The 27,296-nt window shown below is 43.2% G+C and overlaps 1 protein-coding gene across 4 annotated transcripts in view; it reads left to right on the forward strand.

Annotated features, from left to right (window-relative positions):
• Window positions 1-27,296, forward strand: part of cpne5b (copine Vb) — a 183,542-nt gene that overhangs the window by 42,313 nt on the left and 113,933 nt on the right. The window contains exons 2-7 of one of the 4 annotated variants that reach the window (XM_048255696.1): window positions 1,702-1,742; window positions 3,619-3,665; window positions 15,148-15,251; window positions 16,173-16,212; window positions 17,231-17,245; window positions 17,627-17,703. In XM_048255696.1, coding sequence (XP_048111653.1) covers window positions 1,702-1,742; window positions 3,619-3,665; window positions 15,148-15,251; window positions 16,173-16,212; window positions 17,231-17,245; window positions 17,627-17,703 — 324 coding nt within the window. Of the gene's footprint in view, window positions 1-1,701; window positions 1,743-3,618; window positions 3,666-15,147; window positions 15,252-16,172; window positions 16,236-17,230; window positions 17,246-17,626; window positions 17,704-27,296 lie in introns of those variants that run through there. The other 3 variants (XM_048255697.1, XM_048255698.1, XM_048255699.1) reach the window with 3 other exon arrangements.

A 27,296-nucleotide genomic window follows, 5' to 3' on the forward strand; every position in this document is an offset into this window, starting at 1 on the left:
GGGGGTGTAAAGCGGTCAGTCGAGTCAGGGGTGGGGGGACAAGAGCTCACCTCCCACCCAGACACACTCACACAGGTGGATGAAGCAAAGAGAGGGAGAGAATGTAAAAGAGGAGGATAGTAATCAGCCAGGTATTGTTGCTGATACCAAAACCCACAATTCTCTCTGATGAGATTGGTCCTATTGTGCCTGTGAATGTGTGTGTAAATGTACATGTGTGTATGTGGGGTATGATTGTGTGTGTATGTGTATGTGTGTGAATCTAAATGTGTGTATATGGGGTATGACTGTTAATGTGTGTGTGTGTGTGTGTGTGTGTGTGTGTGTGTGAATTTGTGGGGCACAGCACAAAGTGATGTGTCTTCCCTGACTCACAGAGACAAGCTTGATTACAGCCATTTTGTGAACTGTACCTCCGACACTTAAATGGAACAAAATCTCTGCTTTGGACCTGAGCTAAGCACCCATTTCACAGTGTTAGATTGTTATAGTATGGGCCCTGTATCATCTTCCACAGCTCTATCTGTTCTACTGAGCACATCCCACTGCCCTTGTCATGTCCAATGATGTAGATTCTCACTCAGACTAGATGAAAGTGAGCTGGGGTGTGTGTGAGTGTGTGAGTGTGTGTATGTGTGTGTGTGTGTGTGTCGTGTCCAATGTTGTAGATTCTCACTCAGACTGGATAAAAGTGAGTTAGAGTGCCAGCGCAGAGGATTCGTTATGTCCACTCTGCCTCATGCCGTCTTTCATTCACACGGCTCTTGGTCAAGCGCTCAGCTCTATGGAGGCACCATAAAGTGCCCACTGAGACTCATACTGGAGCAACCCAGGACGCACTCAGAGAGAGGCCCAGACAGAGCTGCTGGCTGAGATTCGGCTCAGATCTGGCTCAGAGTCAGTTAGTGTCTGAGCAGAGAAATCAACATGCACACACAAACATACACACTCACATGCGCTCACACACAAACATACACACACATAAACACACACACACATGCACACTCACACACATGCACACTCACACACACGTACATGAACACACACACACACACACACACACACACACACACACACACACACACACACACACACACACACACACACACACTCCAGCACCTTCAGCAGAGGAGATATAGCCTGAACCTTACCATAAGCTGCTGCCATAGTAACTACTGTTGCTCTGCACTCAGTGAGCATCACTTGGGGGACGCACTTTCATTATCTGCTGATCGCATCAGCATGTGCCAAATATAGCTCTCAGATCGTCAGCCGCACGGCTCTGCTATGGGATATAAAGCACAATTATGCTAATATGAATATGGAGATGAGACCTCATTCAGGACAGACGCAGGTTTGATGTGCGGTGTAACACTGATGAGGGAATTGAGGATGCAGAGAACTCCTGATTGATGTGTTCCTTGAAGTAACACTTTAAGGGGAAGGAAGGAAACAGTTTTTTTTTGTGTGTGAAAATAAGGTTCAGATAGCAATTACTGCTGGAACACACACACACACACACACACACACACCTGTGTTTGGTAGATTGATGAACAATCAGCTGTCATGAGCCGGTGGTCTGTTTATTTGGAGGTTCTTGTATTTTTTACTGACATTATCCTCTCTCTCTCCCTCCCTCCCTCTCTCCCTCCATCCCTCCATCCCTCCCTCCCTCTCTCTCTCTCTCCCTCTCCACCGCAGGAACCTCCTGGATAAAGACACCTTCTCCAAATCAGACCCATGTGAGTTCACTTGACTGCACCTCACTCATCCGCTGCTCTTTAGTCTTACGTTCTCTCTCTTTTCCTTCACTCACTATTTCAGTAAATCTCTCTCTCTCTCTCTTTTCCTCCACTCTCACTATCTTAAAGTAAATCTCTCCCTTTCTCACTCACTATCTCAAAGTAAATCTCTCTCTCTCTTCTCTCACTATCTCAAGGCAAATCTCTCGGTAACACTTTATAATAACTACACACAATTCATCATTTATTAAGCCTTTGTTACTGATTAGTTAATGGTTTGTTCATCATTAGTAATTTCTTGTTCATACATAATTTATCATCAGTAAAGCATTTGTTCAATTTGTTCATTGTTTAATAAATAATGAAACAACCACTTATAAATGAAATCATTTTCATATTACAAACTATTAAAAAATGCTTTGTTCCTCATTTGTAAAGCAAAGTGTTACCAATCTCTTTCTCTCTCTCTCTTTCTCTCTCTCTCTTCTCTGTCTTTTCCTTCTCTCACTATTTCAAAGTAAATCGCCACTCTAAGCCACTGACAAGTGCTCAAAAGCAAAATGTACTGTAGGTAATGCACTCACTGCCCAAACAGTCCTCTCTACACCGTTTCTGAGCACTTACAGTTCAAATGGCTCCAGTTTGTTACAGAGGTGGAATGGTACTTCGAGCCTTGCTAGTGGCGTAAAGTAGCGATTTACTGTGGCATGGCGAGCTTGCCCCAAGGCTATCGCTATATGCTATATTTTGTTGTAAACACATATTCCGGTTTTACTCAAAACAACAACCTTGGGTTGTTCCTAAACTAGAGTACTCCTTTAATTCAGAATCCGAATGGTGTTCTAATGCCAGGATTCTACAGGAATTTGGCTCCTATTTCTCCCCTCCTCATCAAGTTCAAATGACAAAACAATAAAAAGCATGTGAGGGGGTGGGTGTTACTGTTTAGTGTGTGTGCATGTGTGTGTTTATCTGTGTTTATCTGTGTGTATATTTGTGTGTGTGTGTGTGTGTGTGTCCAAATCAAACAAAAAGTAATTGAAAAAAATACAAATGACCAACCCAGAGTCCCTCAATGTATTCTCCAGATACTCTCATCTCTTCACTATTGTCCCGCCTCTCCTCTAATCTGCTAAATGTAGCTCCTCCTCCACCCTCCATATATGGAAAACACAGCCCCTCAGCTCTTCGATCTTTCCTGATGGGCTTGAGGGGGAAGTTAAATAACGAGGTTCCTCTGCTCCGCCACTTCAAAGACACACTCACCCTCTGGCAGCCATGATTTATTCAGCTCGATTGTGGCTAAAGTGTGCAAGGCTTTTTGAACAGAGAGAGAGAGAGAGAGAGAGAGAGAGAGAGAGAGAGAGAGAGAGAGAGAGAGAGAGAGAGAGAGAGTGAGGGAGAGAGAGAGAGAGAGAGAGGAGAGGGGTGGGGGCAGAGGGAGAGAGAGAAATAGTTAAAGAGAGAGCAACGAAGAAAGAGAGAGAAGAAATACAGTCTTTTAAGCGCAAGTCTGACTATGAGAAGCTGAATCCAAAGGAGTTCCCAGTGGGCCCCAAAGTTGAACTTCTCTACACTCAAAGCAAAGTTCCTCTCCCAACCCTGCTAACTGAGCTGCTGATCAGTTGAAATTCTCTACACTCAAAGCAGAGTTCCTCTTCCAACCCTGCTAATTGAGCTGCTGATCAGTTGAGCATCTCTACAGTCAAAACAAAGTTCCTCTCCCAACCCTGCTAATTGAGCTGCTGATCAGTTGTAGGACGTTAATGTGATAATGTGATGCATAACAGTGATTTTTTATTTTTATTAATGCGACTTAGTCAATGTACAGCGGAGTTCTAATGTGATGCTCCACGCTGTGTGCTCATATTTGCAGTGTGCGTTCTCTACACCCAGGGAGTGGAGACCAAACAGTGGAGAGAGGTAAGGGCACACACACACACACACACACACACACACACACACACACACACACACACACACACACAGGACACACATGCACACACACCTACACACACACACACACACAGCTGGCCTGTTGTGTAGACTCTGGCATCCCAGGTTGACAGTCTCCTGAGTAAATACAGTCTATCAGCAGGTGATCAGACAACCCCCCCACCACCTCTTTTCCTGTCTGTCCAGTGCTCTCCACTAACAAGCTGTCATCCTCTTGCTGTTCACGTTGGCTGACCATTTTACCCCAGCTCTCCTACTGTGAAAATAAAGCAGTTTATCTTGCTTTCTCTCTCTCGCTTTCTCTCTCTCACTTTCTCTCTCTCTCTGTCTCTCCCTCCCCTCTCTACCTCTCTCTCTCTCTGTCTCTCCCTCCCCCCCTCTCTCTCTCCCTTTTCTCTCTCTCTGTCTCTCCCTCCCCTCTCTACCTCTCTCTCTCTGTCTCTGTCTCTCCCTCCCCTCTCTCTCTCTCTCTCTCTCTCTCTCTCTCTGTCTCTCCCCCCATCTCTCTCTCTCCCTTTTCTCTCTCTCTATCTTTCTCTATGTTCCCATGTTGCCCCCTGTCTGGCTCATCGTCCATATTCCTCTGCATCAGAGTGGGAACACAACAGCACAGCACAGCACAGCACACAGCAGCAGTGCTGGAGGAGGAGGAAAGCACATGTCTCTTACAGCGCTGCTTCTCCTTTCCATGAGATGAGATCAGGGTTGTGTTTGCATCACCCAAGAAGTGCAACCAGTTGGGTTTTTTTTTTTTTTATATAAAAAAATCTATTACACAACAGTTAGATCTGGTCAAGCAATGTATTCATGTCTCACTGGATAAGATGAGTGAGTGTACAAGTGAATGTGTACAAATGACTCAGCTGGCCTGCAAAGTGACTATCCGTTTCTTGGCAGTGCTTGACGCTGGACACTCCAGAACCTATTTTTTGAAGAGGAGATCAAAAAAATCAAAATAAACAATCTGAATTAGTTGGTAGTAGAACTGTTATTTAAAAGCAATATGCCACTCGTCACTCGTGTGGATGTGCACGTGCGTGGGTGTGTGTGAGTGTGCGCGCGCATGTGTATTGTGTGTGTGTGTGCGTATTGTTTGTTTGTGTGTGTGTGTTTGTGTGTGTCTGTGTGTGTATTGTGTGTGTGTGTGTGTGTGTGTGTGTGTGTGTGTGTGTGTTATTGTGTGTGTGAGTCTTCAGTGGACTGAACACATACCCGTAGAATGTGTGTTTGGAAAGACGGTGTGTGTGTGTGTGTGTGTGTGTGTGATGACAGGTGTAGTCAGGAATAAGGTCACTGGCTATTTTTACTTTCGTATAGCTGACTATTTATAATGTAAAGAATGACTGTTGAAAGTTGAACAGTTATAGCAGAGAGCTTTTGGCTTAATGAGGTTGATGCATCTTCTTTGTGTTCCCAATAGTCCGGTTGTTTACAGCAGAATTTGGCTTTTCCGTATAGCTAACCTCTCACTGCGCCGACAACAAATCTCTGAGACTAATTGCCCGTTGATTTCAGCACTCTTATTTCAACTCTGTTTTATACAGAGTTCCCAGGCAACTCACATGCACACGCACACACACGCACACACACGCACACACACACACACACACATGCAGTGTTAAGAAGCAGAGACTCACAACTCCATTTAAGATGTAGAGGACCACCTGTGGTGACCTTCCACACCCTGCACACACACACACACACACACACACCCTGCAGCGTCTCAGGTGGGCTCTAACTCAGACACACATTGTTACCTGCACTTCCGTTCTCCCTTGCTCCTTCTCGCTTTCACATTCCTCCCCTCTCTCTCTCCTCGCTCCCTCTCTCTCCCTCTCTCTTTCACATTCCTCCTCTCTCTCTCTCCTCGCTCCCTCTCTCTCCCTCTCTCTTTCACATTCCTCCTCTCTCTCTCTCCTCGCTCCCTCTCTCTCCCTCTCTCTTTCACATTCCTTCTCTCTCTCCCTCACCCCCTCTCTCTCTCCTCGCTCCCTCTCTCTCCCTCTCTCTTTCACGTTCCTCCTCTCTCTCTCCCTCGCTCCTTCTCTCTTTCACATTCCTCCTCTCCCTCTCTCCTCGCTCCCTTTCTCCCTCTCTCTTTCACGTTCCTCCTCTCTCTCTTATGTTAATTCGGTACTGTTTTCTTTTAGCTCCCCGGTGCATGTAACAAGGCATGTGACTATTTCCGCTGTCTTCTCCGCTCTCCTCATGACTCTTTCCTCCGTGGTCGCAGTCGGTCAGGCATGCACACGCACACCCCGGCCTCCCACTCCCACGCCTGCCACTTCCACGCCTGCTGCGGCGAGATCCGCGACGACTCCCCAACGCTCCAGTGCTGCCCTGTGGAACACCCACGGAGCGTAAGAAGCCAGCGAGCACAACTGAACAGAAGCCATATTTCATAACGCTCTGACTGACCGCCCGAACAGAAGTCATATTTCATAACGCTCTGACTGACCGTGTCGCTCCACTCTGGAGTGCCGGCCTTTGAGTATGCGCTCATGTGTGCAGAATATTGTGGCTCTTAAATGACTCCGCAACAAATGCGCTAATGTGCTCTGGAAGTGTAATGATCGATGGTGAGCGATGTGCATATCCACTCAAAATTCAAAGCACCATCATTCATTAACACTCAAGTACAGACATGCTGCTGCTGTTACCACTGATGACGCGGAAATATGAGGCCAACTCTTATTTTTTTAATGAAAGACAGAGTCCAATAGATTCTTGGCCGAATTTAACTAAGTGCTACTGAACTGTCCCCAAATTGTCCGTATTGTGTGTGTCTGTGTGTGTGTGTGTGTGTGTGTATGTGTGTTTGGGCTTAAATTACCTTTGAGGGTGCTATTGACAGTTTTATGCTAGTCCACTGCCAGCTGAACTAATGGCATGTTATGAGAGTATAAGTTATGAGTTGTTGTTTTAAGGTGAGGGGGGAGGTTGATGAATAGGTCCGCTCACAGTCATAAAGCTCAGAGTGCCACAGGAGCTTGACAAATGGAGAAAATTTTCCAGGAAAAATCTACACCGTCTTTCTTGGTTTGGCTTGTAGTGCTGTCAACCAGTACTGCTGAGACAGGGAAATAATACCACCTCTGTCCCCTGTTCATTTCTCACGTTTATATAATAGTAATAATAATAATAATAATAATAATAATAATAATAATAAGCTTTATTTGTATAGCACCTTTCATACACAGAATGCAGCTCAAAGTGCTTTACATTGGGAACAATGTAACAATAATAAAGAAGCATACTGTAGACTATATATATATATATATACAGTCTATGTAAAGAAGAGTCAGTCATTATCAGTCATTCCTCTTCTTGCTGTGGCCGTTTATGATCCAATCAGCAACATAACACGTTTGTCTCTGCAGAAAATCAGTGCGAGCTTTAGCAGAGATCAGTGGGAACAGCTTCCGCATGCCAGGCCTGGCGGGGCAGTCTTCCAGAATGCAAACTTTGTGTGCTTTTCCAACCCACAATGCACTGTTTTGCTCTGCCAGGCGCTGGCGTGAAATGGGCACATGCCCGACTGACTGGACCAGGCTGGCAGAGGGGCTGATGGGCCCGACACGCTGCCCACACAGCAGCTGGTTCCTCATCAGACCCGGGCCAGATTTGGCCCCCATCTGGCCCAAATGCGTTCCGGAGCCTCTCGCTCACAGTCCGAGTTGGCTGCAGGCTGTGTTTGTGCAGGAAGGTGTAGCGTCATCAGGTTGTCCTTCAGCTAACTGGAGCACCTAATGAGCAGCTCATTGTAATGAAATGGATGGACGGCACATCCAAATGCAAACACTATTAGATTAGTCAAACCGCCACAGCTTCAGTCTGCAAATAGTGGCCCAGCCTCTAGACACCGAGAACCCAGTTATGATGGATATTATTGATGAGCACACAGAATGTCCACGTGTCGGCGTGCACTTAGTACACACACACACACACACACACACACACACACACACACACACACACACACACTGTCAGAGAAACTACCTTTGCACTCGAGTAGTTTTTCATATCGAAGTGCAGTTCCCCTGAAGCAATTATATCCATTTATCGCTAACTTATCGATTATACGATTATACGATTGGGATCATGCTTGTGCCTGAACTTCGCAGATTGTTTAATTATATAATGAGCCTTTTCTATAAGACGTTCTCGTTGTATATCTCGGAGATCGCCTGGGCTCATTTCATGCTCTCTTGAATTGTGAAATTTAAAGCGGCTTTGTCACTTTTACCGTTTTTAATTCCAACTGTTCCATTACAGTAAGCAGAGCCACGGCAGGCGAAACAGAGACTGATGCTGGGATGAGGTGAACTCGGTTCCTTTGCTTTGCTGTAGTCCCTGCAGCACTGGAGTGGATGAGATTTTACTGGAGTTACTTTTGCCACAGAGCTCATACATTAGAGTTAGCAGAGCAAGGGGCAGTATCCCAAAAGTATTGCTGTGCACTGACCATTTTAGAGAAGTTGTCACTTTGATCTTGCCCCTTACCAAGGCTTACAGTAGGTACTGTGTTAATTGCGGAGATGTTTTGGGGAGACACACCCTGGTGAACATTGATAAAGAAGTAAAGCATCCTGGTGGACATGGAGAAAAATGTCTCCGGAGATAATGGCTTATTCACATGTGCATGCAGACAGATCCAGTGTTTATGCTTCTTATTTACACTGAATGGACGTTTGAATTGTGTACTGATGGACCACGGTTCCATTTTCCTCTCTTTGCTTGCCGTGTGTGCGCTAGAAAGCTGATAAAAAGTCTTACTTTTCAAATGCCAGTGCAAGTAATCTAATGGTGTTGAAATGTAAAATGGCACCTTTGTGGCCATGTACATTTATTCACGTAGCTGACTGGTGCTTTTAATAAAAGCCATTTCCAAGTGAGGAGCAATATACCGTACAAGCTACAGTGCAGAAGGAGACCTTGGAGTAAACAGTAAATACTTTTACAAAGAAAACAAACATCATCAAAGGATATAGAGTATAAAAGTTAAGCAGAAGACAACCAGATGATTTGAAATAGTGACAGTGTTAGCAGGGACGTGCACAGGAATTTTGAGGGGCAGTTGCTCTGACCTGAAAAAAGCCCCCCCCCCCTTTTTTTAAATATATACACAAAGAAGTATAACACTGAAATACAGCACTCAATCACCTTAACTTATCATTATTATTTTAATGCCCACTAGTGGTATTTATGTTCTGCTCAGGCAAGATCTTTGAAATTACCTCTTAAATAGCGTATGTTTTTTTTAGATTACAATTATTTAGCCTGCAGCTCTTTTATCCTGTACTTTCTAGCATGGTCCTCTCATCTCATATTTGGTGATCATCACTTAGGCCTTCCTGTCCTCTGTGCCTCCTCCTGGTCCACATTTTCCTCACATAGTCTGGAGGCTTGTGACTGCTCCTCATCTTAAATGTAATGTAATTATGAAACATTGCCATTAGGCTAAAATATGAGTCTGATTAATTAATCAATTAGTCTACACAGTGTCATGTCATGTGCAGTCTCTGTCTCACCTGCTGGTTGGCTTTTTCGCAGCCAACCTTGCAGTGATTGCTGCCTCCCTGAATTGTCTCTCCCTCTCCTGAATCTGACTCTTTTCAGTGGGCATCTTGGCTTCAAACAATACCCAAAATACTAGTGATAGGATTTAGGCATTTAACCATTTTGAATAAAATAATTAATGTGATGCATTACTTCCATTTATTTTATTTATTTATTTTATGTAACCTTTATTTAACCAGGAAAAGTCCCATTGAGTTACAGTAACTCTTCTCCCAGGGAGTCCTGGCCAAGACTGGCAGCAAAAAGTTACAAAAATATACATATATACATAAAAGACAGGACAAAGTTACATACTACACCACAAATCTCTGTACATACACTACTGTATACAAACACAATCAAGACATTACACTTAACTTAAGCTAATACAGACATACAACATTAAAGGGCACCAGTAAAAAACAATTACACTGTTCTGTCAGAGTTGACTTTAAAAGATTTTTTAAAGTATTGAAAGATGGAAGTGATTCTAGATTTGTGCTGAGTGGTATACTACATCTAATTTTTTTTAATAAAGATGAAGAGGAGTGCATATAAATGAAGTCACCATAGTGACACTGATAGGAATGTGCTCTGCACCAACCTTTTCCTTGCTGAATAAGGAAAACACTTCTTTAATCTAAAATAAAAACCTAGCTTGGGTCTGAGTTTTTTTAAAAGGCTCTCAATATGTACCCCAAAAGACAGTTCATTCATTCTTCTTGCTAAAAAGAAATGTGAGAAACTAACTATCAGCAGACATGTTGCTTAGTTTCAAGGCCGTAGCCGTGACATCAACATTGGGGGGGGAGAATTTCAATACATTTCCTGCCATGCAAAATATTATTAAAATCACAAACAAGTCATTAGTTAAGTCAATTAGGATATACCAAACTTTTGATGGACATAGGCACGGATGGATTATGAACCCCTGGGCATAGATGGAAAAAAAACCTCCCCAGTTAAGATAGGGGGGCCCGGGGGCATACTCACCCCGGAAGATTTTTTAAAAAAAATGACCCTTTATATTATGACGACTTTTTTTTGTGTTTTGTGGAAATAGAAGAGAAGGGCGGAGAAGCAACTTCACACAGTCTTAGGCTTCAGGGCCCCCTGAGCTCTTGGGCCCAGTAGATCCATTCAATAATCCATCCCTGGACATACAGTAGACCTGTGGTATGACTCCATTTGTCTCCTAAATATATATTTTAAAAGAAAATACAAACTAGAGTATATTAAACTGAATGCTTACTCATAGGTTTGGACCTATAGCCCAATCATATTTTGTATTTTGATTTTATTATTCTGGTGGCTAATCACACAATTGTAAGGTAGTTTGAAAGGGATGGGATTCAAGATAGGCTACTGAGACAGGTCCCTCTTCTGTCTGACTCACCTCAAGTTACCCTATGCATTATAGGCTGGTTTCTGACAGAAATTATGTTTTGTGTAGAAACATGTAGAAACACAACCTTTATTTGGTGAATGGAGGTGGAAATCCCTTTCTTTGGTTATTGTCCGCGATTCACATTAACTGTAGGCAATCACCGCCATTGTAAAAGTTTTTTGTCGCCACATTTGAGTGCTATGTTTTGCCGGATGCGCGATTGAGTGCGCATCTAAATGTAACATGCAAGATGCAACAACCAGTAACACTTTATTTTAATGTGTCGCTGTTACAGTGTACCTACCTAATTAGGTACAGTGGTACAACCTGTGTAACAACATGTACTATCAGGTACTATCATTGTACTTGCATTATGTATTTGTGGGTACCTACATATAGTTGTTACACTGTAATACTGAGTGCTTTTACAAAACTTTGCCAATTTGCCTACATTTTCATCAGAGGCAAAGAGCTGCTGGATGGGGTAAATCTGGTCATGATAGATTTGATATACAAAGCATTCTTAGCTCCAGTCAAGGCCTCATTGTCTTCAGTACATGTAACAGCTGTGCTGCTACAACCTTGTTACTCTTTGATACAGTGGAATAAACCTATTAAGTGTACCAGTTAATTACTTACATGTACATATGACATGTATGTTATGTCTTCGATGTCTTGGAACAGGTCTACTAATTCACTACATAGTACATATACAGTATTAACTGAGTTGGTACACACTTATTGCTCTTTGATACAGTGGCATAAACCCATTAAAATGAAGTGTACCAGTTAAGTACTTACAATTACATATTACATGTATGTTGTGTCATTGGTGTCTTGGAACATGTTTGCCATTACCCTACATACTGTAGTACATGTATCAACTGTGTTGGTACACATTTATTACTCTTTTGATACAGTGGAATAAACCCATTAAAATAAAGTGTACCAGTTAAGTACTTACATCTACATATATACATCCTGTAATTGATGTGTTAAAACGGTCGCTGTTACACCACACAGTACATGTGAATTAGTAGACCTGTTCCAAGACAAGACCTGTTCCAGTTTATTCCACTGTATCAAAGAGTAACAAGGTTGTAGCAGCACAGCTGTTACATGTACACTGAAGACAATGAGGCCTTGACTGGAGCTAAGCATGCTTTGTATATCAAATCTATCATGACCCGATTTACCCCATCCAGCAGGTCTCAGGTCAGCTCTTTGCCTCTGATGAAAATTTAGGCAAATTGGCAAAGTTTTGTAAAAGCACTCAGTATTACAGTGTAACAACTATATGTAGGTACCCACAAATACATTATGCAAGTACAATGATAGTACCTGATAGTACATGTTGTTACACAGGTTGTACCACTGTACCTAATTAGGTAAGTACACTGTAACAGCGACACATTAAAATAAAGTGTTACCCAACAACCATTTCTAAGAGGTTCATTTCTGACATTACTACTAGCATATGAATGCATTATTTATGTGTTAAGACATGTGAAAGAAATGAATGACAGGCACGCACAAATTCAAATAAAAGGACACTACGTTTCACTTTCGCCATCATTGCGAGAAAATAGGCTAATATGGAAAATGCTTCAAAGTTCGCTTTGAGTCTGATCAGCTTCAAAAATGAATGGGGTTTCCTTAGACAGTGCTACACCTTTCCAACAAGTTTTGTGAGAATTGTAGGCCTACCGGTATATTTTGCGATATTGTTGACAGCCCGCACCGCAGTAGGGTGCAGGAAGCTTTTGGTAGCACACGCCTCTAACAAAAAACGCGAAACCACCAGGACAAACCACTCACAGTGTAGGCTACTCTCTCTGAAACCATCAATAGCTCACTAATTTGTGCGTTATTTACGTTTGATTGCACTTCAGATGGTGGGACTGGTTGGTTTCCTGTAGTAGCCTATAGCGTTTTTTTCTTTATTTATTTTTCTATGTCCGAATATTGGGGGGGACATTTTGGTCACATCTGAATATTGGGGGGACACGTCCCCCCCAATGTCTATGGTGACTACGGCCCTGCTTAGTTTTTCCTAATGCCTACCAAAAAAATAGTAGCCTAGGCTATGTGATAATGGGCTGCTTCTCTGCGAGCTATCTGTCTGATTATTTAGGCTAAACATGGCAAACTCAGCCTGGATTCATGAATATTTTAATTAATTTCATAAAACTTAATGACGATGATCGTTCGTTTGTTATACATCACAAACTCACCTTTTCCGACAACGTTGAGTCGTCTCATACGACAACCGCGACAATGTCTTTCTAGGGCCGCCCAGCAGGCTCAGCTCAGGTGCCGGTCGCGTGCAGCGCTGCAGCCACTTAAAACAGAGTTTGCCCTTCCCCTACTGACTTTTACTTTTGGTGCCCGAATGGAAGTGAATGAGGCTTTGCGATTTTTTTTATCTAGGCCTACGTGAAATTCTGCATCCATTGTACGATGTATTTATTTATTTTCCCCATTGGAAGGGAAACATGAGTCAAGAAGGGCATATGGGCAGTTGCCCGGGCAACCTGAGCAACCCCCCTATGCATGTCCCTGAGTGTTAGTATCATCAAATATTCTAAAGTGCTCCACACCACTCTAAGATCTTTGGTGTTAGTTTATTAGTGTTAGTACTGTAATGACATAGTGCTAGAGATTCTAATAGACATAAGTAATAACTGCATGGCCAGTAGACCTTGCCATCACCAACCTCCACGCATTAGCCAATAAGCCCACAGTCTAGCATTAGTGTGCATGTTAATGACATAAAACACATACTGCGCTAAAAGGCAAACAACATCTCCCTTCGCCTGTTTCCAATCTGAGCCTTGTAGCCTTGTGGAGAGACTGAGTGCACTGTGTTAATATGTCACTGTTAGTTTATGCTAATGCTTGTCCTTTATGGATGGTTAGCAACACGTAGCCCCTTAAACAGTGTAATTATGTTCAAGACCAAACTAAATACTAAGTCTTTGAGTGCTATTTATAACGCTAATCTACTCGTTTAAAGATATTACCATGTAATTAACACATAATGACTTAATGAGACACATGATAAATAGTTAGCTACTGTGTTTAAAGCCTCAAGAAGTATAAATATATTTAGATAAATTGTCTAAGTCTTATACTGTTAAACTTTGATTGCTAATTCAACAAATATGATGAATTTGACTTTGAATATGACCTGCTCTGATGGATTATACCAAGCTTTCTACATTCATCGTGTCCGACCAAGAAACTTAGCAAAGGTGCCACATCTCTCATTGTGTTTGAGAGAGATTTCAGATGAATAAAACTGCTTAATTAAGTCCTCTCTGTAATTAAACTGAATGTTGGATGCTGCTTTCTCATTTGGGACCACAGTCTCACATTTAACAGCAAATACTGTACACAAAGGAAAAACCCTGTTTTTAACAAGATGTTATTGTGTGTGTTAGTATCAGTTCATTCCTCTCAGAGCTGCTGTTCATACTCACACTACCACAGACATGTTTCTCGCACTGAATTATTCATGATCAATGTATCAACACAAACGGCTGTTTGAAAAGAAAAACAACAACACTCTGTTTTCCGTGGCTGTTAGCAAAAACATGCAGAGCAGCATTGCACACTGCCAGACTAAATAATGACTCTTTCAGCGTGATATCACAGCCTGGGCTCCGATTAGACACTAAAACACACTCAATCGTCAGGTCGAGGGACAGAGGCCGACTGATTACAGTTATTGGGGTTCGGGCCATTCGCACTGCCTTTCTCCAGAATCGGCCTCCAAGCTGCGAAAATGCCATTAATTAAGTTGCCGTGGCTGTCACCCATCTGTGGGGTTGGGTGCCCAGGTGGCGAGGGTGGCCCCAGGCGACGGTGAAGTGGGCACTCAGAGCAGTAATTAGAGCCTGGCGCTGAGGCTTTGGGCATCGCTGCCTCCTCCTCTGCCCTGCAGGGTCATACCAGTGTGCGTGTGTGTGTGTGTGTGTGTGTGTGTGTGTGTGTGTGAGCATGTGTGTGGTGTGTGTGTGTGTGTGTGTCTGTCTCTGAAACAGCATTGTGCGTCCTCAGAGACAGTGCTAGTGTGTGTGTATGTGTGTGTGTGCGTGCATGTGTATGCATCCGTATGCATCCGTGCATGCATGTGTATGCATGTTTGTGTGTGTGAGTGTGTGTGTGTGTGTGTGTGTGTGTGTGTGTGTGTGTGTGTGTCTGTCTCTGAAACAGCACTGCACCGTGACAGCTCTTCACAGAATCAGGAGGAGGAAGAGAGAGAGAAAGATCACATCATCTGTTCTCCTGTTTGAAAATAAAAAAGCATGTGATCAGTGTGAATGTCCACTCTGTACTCTCTCCCATTCTCTCTCTGTCTCTCCAACTCTCTCTCTCTCTCTCTCTTTATGAGAGCTTTTCTTCTCTCTCTCTCTCTCTCTGCCCTCCCTCTGTCTCTCATTTCTTTCTTTTCTGTATTTTTCACCTCTCCTTCTTTTTTTTCTTACCTTCTTCTCCCAGTTTGGCCGGACGGAGGTGATTGACAACACGTTAAATCCAGACTTTGTCAGGAAGTACATTCTTGACTACTTCTTTGAGGAGAAGCAGAATCTGCGCTTCGACTTGTGAGTTTCCTCCTTCCTGTGATGTTGGCTCACATCTTTATGTGTGGACCTTACAGCACCTCGAGCTCTCTCTCCTTCTCTCTTCTTCTCTCTCTGTATCTCCCTCTCGCTCTATTCCTCCCTCTCTCACACACTCTTTCTCTTTTCTCTCCAATACAGTGTGTTAATAATCTTTTTTTTCTGTTCTCTCAATTTTCTTATAGCTTGAAAACCTCAAACTGAAAATCTTTGAGAAATGTATCTGTAGAATTCTACATGACTTCCGTGGTATAAGCTACAATGCCCCTATACATTATTAAATCAATAGGCTGTATAGTGATAAAAACATAAGTGATCCCTTAGTGTTCCTCCCGATGCTCTTTTGTGTGTTTTGTGCAGTTAGGTTAGAGGCCTGTTTGTTGTGAACTGGATGGCTATGTGGTCAATTGTGTTTTTATATTCTGAATTGTTGTTCTGAATGGCTCCCTGACTGGAAAAGTGCCACCCACTTTCCAGCCTTTCCCATCAATCCCTTTGAACATACCCAGTGAAAAGGCACAATAGACCCTTTGAAATCCATCTAAAGAGCTAAACCTGGGTTGTCAATTTTCACTGGGTTTGATAATTTACCTTTAGAAAAGCACACCGTTGGTGAACTGTCAATGATTGATCTTTAGTTGCACAATTCTTTGGGGGACTATGTTGATAGATAGATAGATAGAAAGATAGATAGATAGATAGATAGATAGATAGATAGATAGATAGATAGATAGATACTTTATTGATCCCCAGGGGAAATTCAAGACACAAGATGTTGTGCACAAGACAAAATGATAATTAATGATGATCTCTTGGTGTGTGTGCGTGCGTGCATGTGTGCATATATATGTGTGTGTGTGCGTGCATGTGTGTGTGTGTGTGTGTGTGTGTGTTGTCTCCCAGGTATGATGTGGACTCTAAAAGCCCTGACCTGTCCAAACACGTGAGTGCAACAGCACGCAACCTGTGAGGAGATACGTGTGTGTGTGTGTGTGTGTGTGTGTGTGGGCTGTGTGATGGAGCTCACTGCATGAGACACGTCTATGGGGGGGAACAGGGTCATGCAAATCATGGTGAAGCCCAACGAGCAGAGCTCCAAATATGCCCGCCATCGCCTGCGTGTCATGACCCTATTCAATGGATGATTATGAATAGGTGCGCTCGCTGCGTGATTAGCTAGTGACAGAGACTCTCGGCTGCTTGATTGGAGGTGAAGAGTAACCTGTGTGACCTGAGCGCCGCGCCGTCCTTGAGAAAACTCTGTGTCTGATCCCCCCATCTCATGCCTCAGGCACCTCTATTGAAAGGGAGTCCATGTAAGTGTTTCAGCTGTGACCTCATGTAGAATAGTACCATTTTAAGGCCCGAGCTTTTTGAATCCACAGAAGTTAATGTTGCAATTCCATAATCCAAAGAAGTATTGATTATAATCATACAACAGTAATTTCTAATTCTTTTGAATCCAGTGGTACCACATTCGAAAATGGTACTTAATTTGTTTAAAATGTTCACTAGTGGAAACAAAAAGCATTTGAAGGATGAACATCATGCTAAATAATCTGTACGAAGGATTATTTGATATATTTGGATGCAAACAAACATGATTTGCATAATCTTAGCATGTGTTTAGTTTGTATTATGGTGTTTGTTTTCTGTCATTTCCATGTTGTGTGGTGTGTAGTAGAGTCACCTCGTCTGTCTCTTTTCTTCTGAGGCCAAGTTTTTTAACTCTGTGCTGGTGTGTGTGTGTTTGTGTGTGTGTGTGTGTGTGTGTGTGTGTGTGTGTGTGTGTGTGTGTGTGTGGGTGTGGGTGTGTGTCAGACTCACGCCTATCTCTCTGTCTCTCTCTTCGGCCAGCGTTTGGCTCTTTCCTGATGTGTTGTGTCACATGTTTGTGTTTTTTGTTTGTTTGTTTGTGTTGCTGTTGTTTATCACTGCTGCCTGCACTAACTCTGTGGAAGCCCTCCGATTGCAACGTACGTGCCCGCCTCTCCTCGTCTCTCTCTCTCTGTCTCACTCTCGCTCTGTCTTTCTCTCTCTCTCTCTCTGTCTCACTCTCTCTCTCTCTGTCTCACTCTCTTGCTGTCTCTCTCTCTCTCTATCTCTTTCTCTTACTCTACTTCAGTCTAAACAGAAGCCTATGACGTTTCTGAGTATCTCTCCCAAATGTCTGCACCCCTACCCTCTTCTCTCTCTCGTTTTCTCCCTCTCTATACACATCTCTCTCTCCACTACCTTCCCCTCTCTCTCCACTACCATCCCCTCTCATCCTCCCTCATTTCCTTCTCCTCTCGCTCTGTCACTCTGTTTCTCTCTATCCTGCCTCTCCACCTGTTCCCTCTCCCTCTCTCTCTCAGGACTTTCTGGGGCAGATGTTCTGCACCCTGGGGGAGATTGTCGGGTCGCCGGCCAGTCGTTTGGAGAAGCCACTTGGGTAAGTCAGTTCCACTTTCAGCTCTTTCCCACAGCAGTGTCTCGGTCCCACAGCAGTGTCCTCCGCATCACCCAAGTGACCAGCCGCCAGATGGCCACACCACAGACCACAGCTTTCATTCTCAGCCCGGTCTGATCTGGCTATAATCTGGCTCTGATATAGCTATGATCTGGCTCTGATATGGCTATGATCTGGCTCTGATATGGCTATGATCTGGCTCTGATATGGCTATGATCTGGCTATGTTGGTTATGGCTGTAGGTTTTTTTGGGTTGCATTTGTGAAATAAATGATCCTTGTTGCAGCCCATCTAAAAGGGATTTAACATAGCATTTCAGAAGCACACGTCAGACCTTAAAATGGGTCTGTTCTGAAACATTGTTCATTGTCAACATTGACTACATTTCCCATAATACTTTGTTCAGAGTCGGGAAAGCAGGTTTTGGAGGGAGTTGAGTGGAGAGAAGAATGAGTTCTTGAGTAATATAAGAGTATTTTGATTGCGCTGGAGAGGGAAACTATTTCAGTGCCAAACTCATCTGTCTTCCGAACTTGTCGCGTACACCATGTAATAACCCCTCTGGAGGATCCCGAGTTTCACACCCACGTCGCCCTGTACTGTAGGCTGCTTTTGAGGCGCAAGCGTGTGTGAGATAAATAGATGATCGTCGTCACAGCCCATCTGTCATTCCTACTGGTGTGTCTCTCCAAGGCCCCTGTGATGCGAATGCGTCAGTGTGGACACGTCGTTAACCATGCCTCCAGAGATCTCGCACTGCGCCGGGACGCAGAGAAGCAACCATTAAGGCGGCTTCTCAATGCCTACACTTTCCCTGTTACTTCCAATCTCATAGAGAAATAATAGATGTTTTTCATATACTGTCATTTGCATAAGATCAGAGACGACGCGTGACAGTGCAGTCATTTATCATGCAAAATAATTTCACCCTGTGTGGTGTAGGTTTCTGATGAACAAGTTCCTCGAGTTCCTCAGCACAACCACAAACTTGTTGCAGACAAATAAGATGAGCAAGACAAACAAGCCTATGCCTTGGGCAATAAACCTACTGTGGGCAATAAACATCGCCAAAGCTGCTCTTTGCACATGGTACCGTGATCGTGTTCCTGGTAGAAAGGGGATGCTGATGCTCCCAGTTAGACATCAGTCACACCGTCCTTCAGCAAAAGTTATAGATTTTCTTTTGTTTACTGTGGTTTGTCAGCTGGGTGGTTGACATTTGTACAATTATGCTAGTGACATGGAGGCATAGCATTGATTGAGAGTGTACCTATGTTCCCCGGGTCCTATATTCCCTGCATTGTATGGGACAAATCCTCTCTCCTGTTTCATATTCTTATTGTCAAATTCTGGGTTGAATCAGTACTTTCACTCACTTACTGAAGGAAGTGGCAAAGTTGTTGAATTTCCTGTTTGATGGAAAAGGACCCCTAAAAGGTTCCTGGTTTACCCACTGAGTATCAGAAGAGAGAGAAGCTGCAGAGACTCAGACACTATTTGACAGCTCATTCCAGCCCTTTCTGGAAATCATAAAAGATAAACAGTGAAGACTTTTTCTTTGACCCTTATTCTCTCAATTGTATAAGCACACTCACTATTCAGACAGAAATTAATTCATCTGGACATTTCCTCTCAGCTGCAGATCACATTCTGCTGCCCCCAATCTCTATTATTATTTTATGAGCATCATATGCAACAGACCTGCTGGTGCTGCACATTGATATTGTTAATTAATTAATTAATACTGCTGCTATTGTAGTGTTACTATATACTCTTTATCCTAATGGAAATACTATTGTTATCATACTCTCACTACTAATGTTATTATACTCCTACATCCACGACTGGCATGGCTACTGTAAATAATGATAGAATTTAGATCTAGATATATACATATATATATCCCTGTACAGGGCCTCCTTCAACACCTAAAGAGTAGCTCTTTATTGCCATGGTCACAGGTACAACGACATTTAAAGTGCTTTCCTGCCAGTGCATCATTCATGAGTCTATAAAAATATAATTTAAAAAAGAATGAATAGAAACATATAAAATAGCATTATCAGCATACATAAACACACAGATATACACACCCAGGCATTGCATAAAAACAGTATGAACATACATCTACATACATGCATACTTTCTGTCATTGCACGGATCCATTTAACAACATTCCATATTGAACCTTATTTCTTTGCAGCATTGAGGGTGGTTATTGCGATTGGATAAAAACTGTGTTTGAGTCTATTTGTCCTTGCGTTAATTGATCTGTATCGTCTGCCTGAAGGCAACAGTTCAAACTCACCTGATATACAAACTAAGAATTGAAATGACATTCTTATCCCTAGAAATGCAGGCCAAATGATAGACATGATAACAAAATAACAAAGCCATGATGCAGATCATGTGATTTAGAAGTCTTTATCGTCCTTTGGTGGAAAATAGTTCTTGATAAACCCCCTGCCTCCCTCAATCTCTCTCTCTCTCTCTCTCTCTTGTTTCTCCAGATTCTAATGGTCCCTCTTTTCCTCTCCTTTTTTCTCCTCTTCTCCTCTATTACCACCTCATCACCCTCTCTTTCACCATCTCTCTCTTTTCTTTCTTCGCTGTCTTTCACTGTTTCATTGTCTTCTCACTCTGTTCTTCATCCCTCTCCTGTTCCATCCTTCTCTTCTATCTTTCCATCTCTTAAAACTCTGCCAACCTTCTCATCTCAGTTATCTGTAGATGAGCCTGCACTCTCCATCTCTCCTTCTATCTCTCTCTCTGTTCTCCTATCTCTCTCTCTCTCTTTCTGTTCTCCCATCTCTCTCTCTCTCTCTCTTCCCCTGCTCTCTCTCATCTCAGTTGAGTTGTGTAGTTTTAGGATGTTCCCACTCTGCCCTTAGCCCAGCTGGAATTGCGCCCCCTAGATGTCAGCATCAGTAGCAGCAGCAGTTGGCCTCAGGCTCAGCAGTCTAGATGAATGCAGCACAGAGATCAAAGCCCTGGCCGCAGTTGCAGCTCTGGACTGGATGCTCATGCTCTCACAGCTGGACATAACTGGCCTGTTATGCCCAGTGGAACAGGGCTCTGAACGTGATCTGGGATATATCAGCCATGTTAGGTGGAGGTACAGTACGTCCTTTAGGTGTAGATTGTAGATATAGTACATCCTGAAGGTGTTGGATATGTTAGGTGTGTTAAGTGTAATTGTATGTAATCAGTAGATCAGTGACGATAGATTAAGTCAGTGGTTTCATGTCTAGTAGTGTGTCTGTACCTGTAAATCAGATCAGTGATGGATGATGGATTAAAATCAATACTGTTAACTGTAGAAGTGATTGTATACATGTGTAGATCTGTGATGATGGATTAAAATCACTACTGTTAACTGTAGAAGTGTCTGTATAGATCTGTGATGATGGGTTAAATCACTGATGTTAGACGTAGAGATGTAGATCTGTGATGATGGGTTAAATGACTGCTGTTAGCATTAGAATTAAACAATTAGCCCCGAGAGAGAACTTTTGTATCAAATTGTGGTAGCACAATAATATAGAACGGTGTATGTTTGTGCCCATTATACAACAGCATTGAAGGCGATTCAGCCAATCATAATTAAGGACCGGAACTATCTGTTCTAGAAGTGTGTGTAGATCTGTGATGGGTTATATCGCTGATGTTATCAGTACGTAACCGTGGCGTGGTTAGCAGTGCGCTGCCTCCTATGCGTGGCTGCATTAGGCGTGGTTAGCAGATGCGCTGCCTCCTGTACATGTAACCGTGGGCGTGGTTAGCGGTGTGCTGCCTCCAATGCGTGGCTGCGTGGCGTGGTTAGCAGTCGCGCTGCCTATGTAACCGTGGCGTGGTTAGCAGTGCGCTGCCTCCTGTATGTAACCGTGGCGTGGTTAGCAGTGTGCTGCCTCCTGTACGTAACCGTGGCGTGGTTAGCAGTGCGCTGCCTCCTGTATGTAACCGTGGCGTGGTTAGCAGTGTGCTGCCTCCTGTACGTAACCGTGGCGTGGTTAGCAGTGCGCTGCCTCCTGTACGTAACCGTGGCGTGGTTAGCAGTGCGCTGCCTCCTGTATGTAACCGTGGCGTGGTTAGCAGTGTGCTGCCTCCTGTACGTAACCGTGGCGTGGTTAGCAGTGCGCTGCCTCCTGTATGTAACCGTGGCGTGGTTAGCAGTGCGCTGCCTCCTGTATGTAACCGTGGCGTGGTTAGCAGTGCGCTGCCTCCTGTATGTAACCGTGGCGTGGTTAGCAGTGTGCTGCCTCCTGTACGTAACCGTGGCGTGGTTAGCAGTGCGCTGCCTCCTGTATGTAACCGTGGCGTGGTTAGCAGTGCGCTGCAGTGCGCTGCCTCCTGTACGTAACCGTGGGCGTGGTTAGCAGTCGCTGCCTCCTGTATGTAACCGCGGCGTGGTTAGCAGTGCGCTCCCTGTATGTAATGGCGTGGTTACAGTATTCGTATCAGGTGAAATTCGTGGTGAAATGATCTGAATATCAGCACTGCAGTATTGTTATTCATCAGGTGAAATGATCTGAATATCAGCACTGCAGTTAACAGGCCAGGAGTGGGAGTGGCTGGGATGTAAGAGGCTTTTAGTGTTCTCACACACACACACACACACACACACACACACACTTTAGAATCCAGTAATCACACAGAGTGTTCTCCCACACACACACACTATTTAGAACGCAGTAATCACACAGCGTGTTCACACACACACACACACACACACACACACACACACACACACACACACACACACACTCTAGAACCCAGTAATCACACGGAGGGCCTGAGTTTGGTGGCAATATAGGTAGCGGGAAGCTAAGTCAAGGCGTGAAGTGAAATGGAATAAACCAATCACATGCAACCAGTGTTAAATTCTGATCTATCTATCTATCTTATATTAATTAACCAGTGTTAAATTCTGATCTATCTATCTATCTTTTATTAATTAACTTTTGCCAGACATCTGACTTCACTCTGGCCACAGTGAAGAATGGTAAACAGAGAGAATGAGGTGAAGGGAGGGATTAAAGAAAGAGATATATAGAGAGATAGAGAGAGAGAGTTTTTCTTAACACACTTTTAACTTAACCATTTCCTCAAAACATTGACTGAGCCAGAACCAGCTGCCGAACTCTCTCTCTCTCTCTACTGTATCTCTATCTCTCTCTCCATCTCTCTTTCTCTCTCTCTCTCTTTCTCTCTCCATCTCTCTCTCTCTCTCTCACACACACACACACACACACACACACACTCAAATTCCCACATCTTAGATCTCCATATTCCCCTTTCAGCAATCTCTGGAATGAATTTGTTATTAATTGTGAACACAATAGTAATTTCAGTCTTCAGCTGTCTTTGCCTTGAGGAGATATGAGGAGTTATACATGTATATTGGAAGCGAGCTAGTGTGTTCTGATCTTTGTGAACTGCCCCAGTGAAGAATGGAAGGGGCTGGGGGGAAAAAATATTTTTTCAGAAAGTGGTCTTTTTAAACGAGACACCATGGAGACATACAGTACAGCAGAGCAGCTGGCCCTAGAGATGAATTCAAAAGTTTGAAATCACTCAAATGCCTTCACTAGAGAGCTGAACAGCAGAGAGAACAGCAGAAAGAACAGCAGAGAGAACACTGGAGAGAACACCAGAAAGAACAGAGAGAACACCAGAAAGAACAGAGAGAACAGAGAGAAGAACAGAGAGAACAGAAAGAACACCATAGAAAACACCAGAGAGAACAGAGAGAAGAACAGAGAGAACAGAGAGAACACCAGAGAGAACAGAGAGAACAGAAAGAACACCATAGAAAACACCAGAGAGAACAGAGAGAAGAACAGAGAGAACAGAGAGAACACCAGAGAGAACAGAGAGAACACCAGAAAAACACCAGAAAAATGTTTGAAATCACTAAAATGCCTTCACTAGAGAGCTGAGCAGTGGAGAGAATAGACCAGAGAGAACAGAGAGAGCATCAGAGAGAACACCGGAGAGAACATAGAGAACACCAGAGGGAACAGAGATAACAGAGAGAACACCAGAAAGAACAGAGAGAACATCAGAGAGAACAGAGAGAAGAACAGAGAGAACAGAGAGAAGAACAGAGAGAACTGAAAGAACACCATAGAGAACACCAGAGAGAACAGAGAGAAGAACAGAGAGAACAGAAATAACACCAGAGAGAACACCAGAGAGAACAGCATAGAGAACACCAGAGAGAACAGAGAGAAGAACAGAGAACAGAGAGAAGAACAGAGAGAACAGAAAGAACACCATAGAGAACACCAGAGAGAACAGAGAGAAGAACAGAGAGAACAGAAATAACACCAGAGAGAACACCAGAGAGAACAGAGAGAAGAACAGAGAGAACAGAGAGAAGAACAGAGAGAACAGAAAGAACACCATATAGAACACCAGAGAGAACAGAGAGAAGAACAGAAAGAACAGAAATAACACCAGAGAGAACACCAGAGAGAACACCAGAGAGAACAGAGAGAAGAACAGAAAGAACAGAAATAACACCAGAGAGAACACCAGAGAGAACACCAGAGAGAACACCAGAGAGAACACAAGAGAGAACAGAGAGAACAGCATAGAGAACACCAGAGAGAACAGAGAGAACAGCATAGAGAACACCAGAGAGAACAGAGAGGAAGAAGGAAATGGGTACCAGCTTCTGCTGGGAGTGACCTGCGATGGACTGGTGTCCCGTCATGGGGGAGTCTACGGCTCTCGTCCGCTTAGCAACATGGAAACTGGATATAAGCGCCGGCCCAATTGCTGGGAATGGATTAACTGAGCTTAAAACTGTTAGTAAAGACAACAGTATTTTTGTAGTTGGGGCAATCACATCACTGTTATCTCAACAAACAATCTTACGTTGGCAGAATAATACATTTTAAGTTGTGCCAACTGATAGAACGAACAATTGTTCGTAAAGACAACAGCTTTTTTGTAATGTAATGTAAACATAATGTTCCCTTACAGTAGAGCACAGTGCAATGTAAACTTAATCCTTGTACAATGGAAGGTAATGGCCGTATGTAGAAAATGAATAAAGAAATGTCTTACAGCAGTTTAGAGGATAAGAGTGTGTGTGTGTGTGTGTGTGTGAGTGTGAGTGTGTGTGTGTGTTTGTGTAGGTGAGTGTGTGTGTGTGTGTGTGTGTGTGTGTGTGTGTGTGTGTGTGAGTCCCCCAGGTCTTGTTTGTTCCTAGACATGACATTTGCAGCCATACACTCCTCATTGTTATGAGTCAGAAAAATTAATATCCTCTGATATTTGATATTCAAATTATCCTGAATTGTAATAAACACAAGATATAATCACAGCCATCGAGGCGACAGTTTTGAAGATTTAAACATGCAGTTGAATTGTTTTGCTTCTTAAATGCCATCAGGATTCTCAGGAAATGCTTTGGGCTTTACCATTCATGAGACGTCAACTCTCCAGCCATGGTAGAAACAAGCCTTTAAGTCCACCTCACACACACACCTCCATATGCACAACGCATGCATGTACACACACATGCATACACACACACACACACACACACACACACACACACACACACACACACACAAACTCTGTACACTTTACATAGGTTCAACTTTTTCATATTCCATCATTGTGTGAATCTTCTTCAGTTATCCTTTAAACTGCTGTAAGAAATGTCTTTTTCTATATACGACTATGTCAGTACTCTGTTTTTCTCAGCAAACCAACAACAGCTCATATCTGCATGATCTCCCCCCTTTCACACACACACACACTCACCTACACAAACTCACACACTCAAACACACACACACTCACACTCACACACAGTCTGGACGCTTTTAATTGTCCCGCCTTTAATCTCCAGGAAATTAAGGTGCACGCTAATTATGGGGCGGCCAAGGGTTTGATGATGAAAGAGTGCAGAGAGGGAGGGAGGGAACGAGAGGGAGGAGATGAGAAAGAGAGAGAGAGAGAGGGGGAGAGAGAGGGGGAGAGAGAGAGGTAGGAGATGAGAAAGAGAGAGTGAGAGAGAGGAGATGAGAAAGAGAGAGAGAGGGAGGGAAGGAATGAGAAAGAATGAATGAGAGAGAGAGGGAGGGGAGGGTTGTGAGTGATACGGACAATAGAGTCCATTCCCTATAAAATGTTCAGTCCAAAGGAGAATGTACTTTGTAAGGCATACAGTGAAAAGTGATTGCATACCTTTTACACAAGATAAAGATGCATACCTTAACTGTAATTGTTTTACAAACAACTATGTACTAAATATGGCTGAAATGTTGGTGAGCATGAGGGTGCATCCTAAAAAGGTCACATGAGATGGTCTAACCAAAGGAGGTCACATGAGGGTGTATCCTAAGAAGGTCACATGAGATGGTCTACCCAAAGGAGCTCAAATGAGGGAGTACCCTAAGAAGGTCACATAAGAGTGCACCCTAAAAAGCTTACATGACAACATTTTGCAAAATGTTTTTTTATTTATAAGTTATATCTAACTGTCCATGTATGTGGACGCCATGCAACAAAGAGGTAAAATGGGATATTATCCACCCCTGACATTTAACTATGTTATATATTTGTTATGTTATTGTACTGTATGCTGTAAAGATACTTAATTATTAGATAAAAACAACACAAATCATAATTTTAAAACAAACAATGACATTTGTATATAGTAAGATGTATGTGGAAGCCTTGTTACACTGTAGTACATGTGAGAAAACATTCACTGCTGATACAGACACAACTCATTTAGGCCCAACATACATTCTAGCTCATTCTTACTTCACTTGAGCATTCCTTGTGTGAAAGGCAAAATGCAATTTGCGGCGGTGCTGTGGCGCAGCAGGCTACAGCGCCCGTACCATGTACCGGTCCAAATGCCCACGGGGACCCAGGTTAGAATCCGACCTGCGGTCATTTCCCGATTCCCACTCCATCTCTCTCTCCCACTTACTTCCTGTCACTCTTCACTGTCCTGTCCAAATAAAGGCAAAAAAGCCCAAAAAATATACTTAAAAAAATGCAATTTGCCTCTGAATGTATGTGTAAAGTTGTCATTCAATGGCGTAAAGGGTAATTTTGTATAATAATTCATGGTGGAGTTTGTTAAATGTCTTTTCGATCATAGTACAGTATATGTTGATTCAAATCATTTGAACAAATAGAACAGATAAATTGTAGGTGACAAAAAACAAATTTACGGTCTGATACCTTTGTTGCATGACGTCCACATACGGGGACAGTTGTTTTTTGTTGTGATATACCCGAAGCGTTTTGCACATAGCTATCCTTGTCGGCCATCTTGGATTGATGATGTCATCAAACACTTAATATTTGGAACACAAAATTGTAACTACAGTTGCAACATTGCTGTCCCCAAAAGGGCTAAAAAGACAATATTCAGAGATTAGCTAGATCAGCGGTCCCCAACCACGGCATTCCTAACCGGGCCGTAGCCTACGACAAGTTTAAAAAAAATGCATGCAAACTAATTCAATTTAATTCGCAATAATGTCACATTCGCAATAATACCCACTGACGATGGTGAGCCAGATCACCGGAGAGAACATA

Source organism: Alosa alosa, chromosome 10 (assembly GCF_017589495.1).
Source record: "Alosa alosa isolate M-15738 ecotype Scorff River chromosome 10, AALO_Geno_1.1, whole genome shotgun sequence".
Taxonomy (NCBI): Eukaryota; Metazoa; Chordata; class Actinopteri; order Clupeiformes; family Clupeidae; genus Alosa; species Alosa alosa.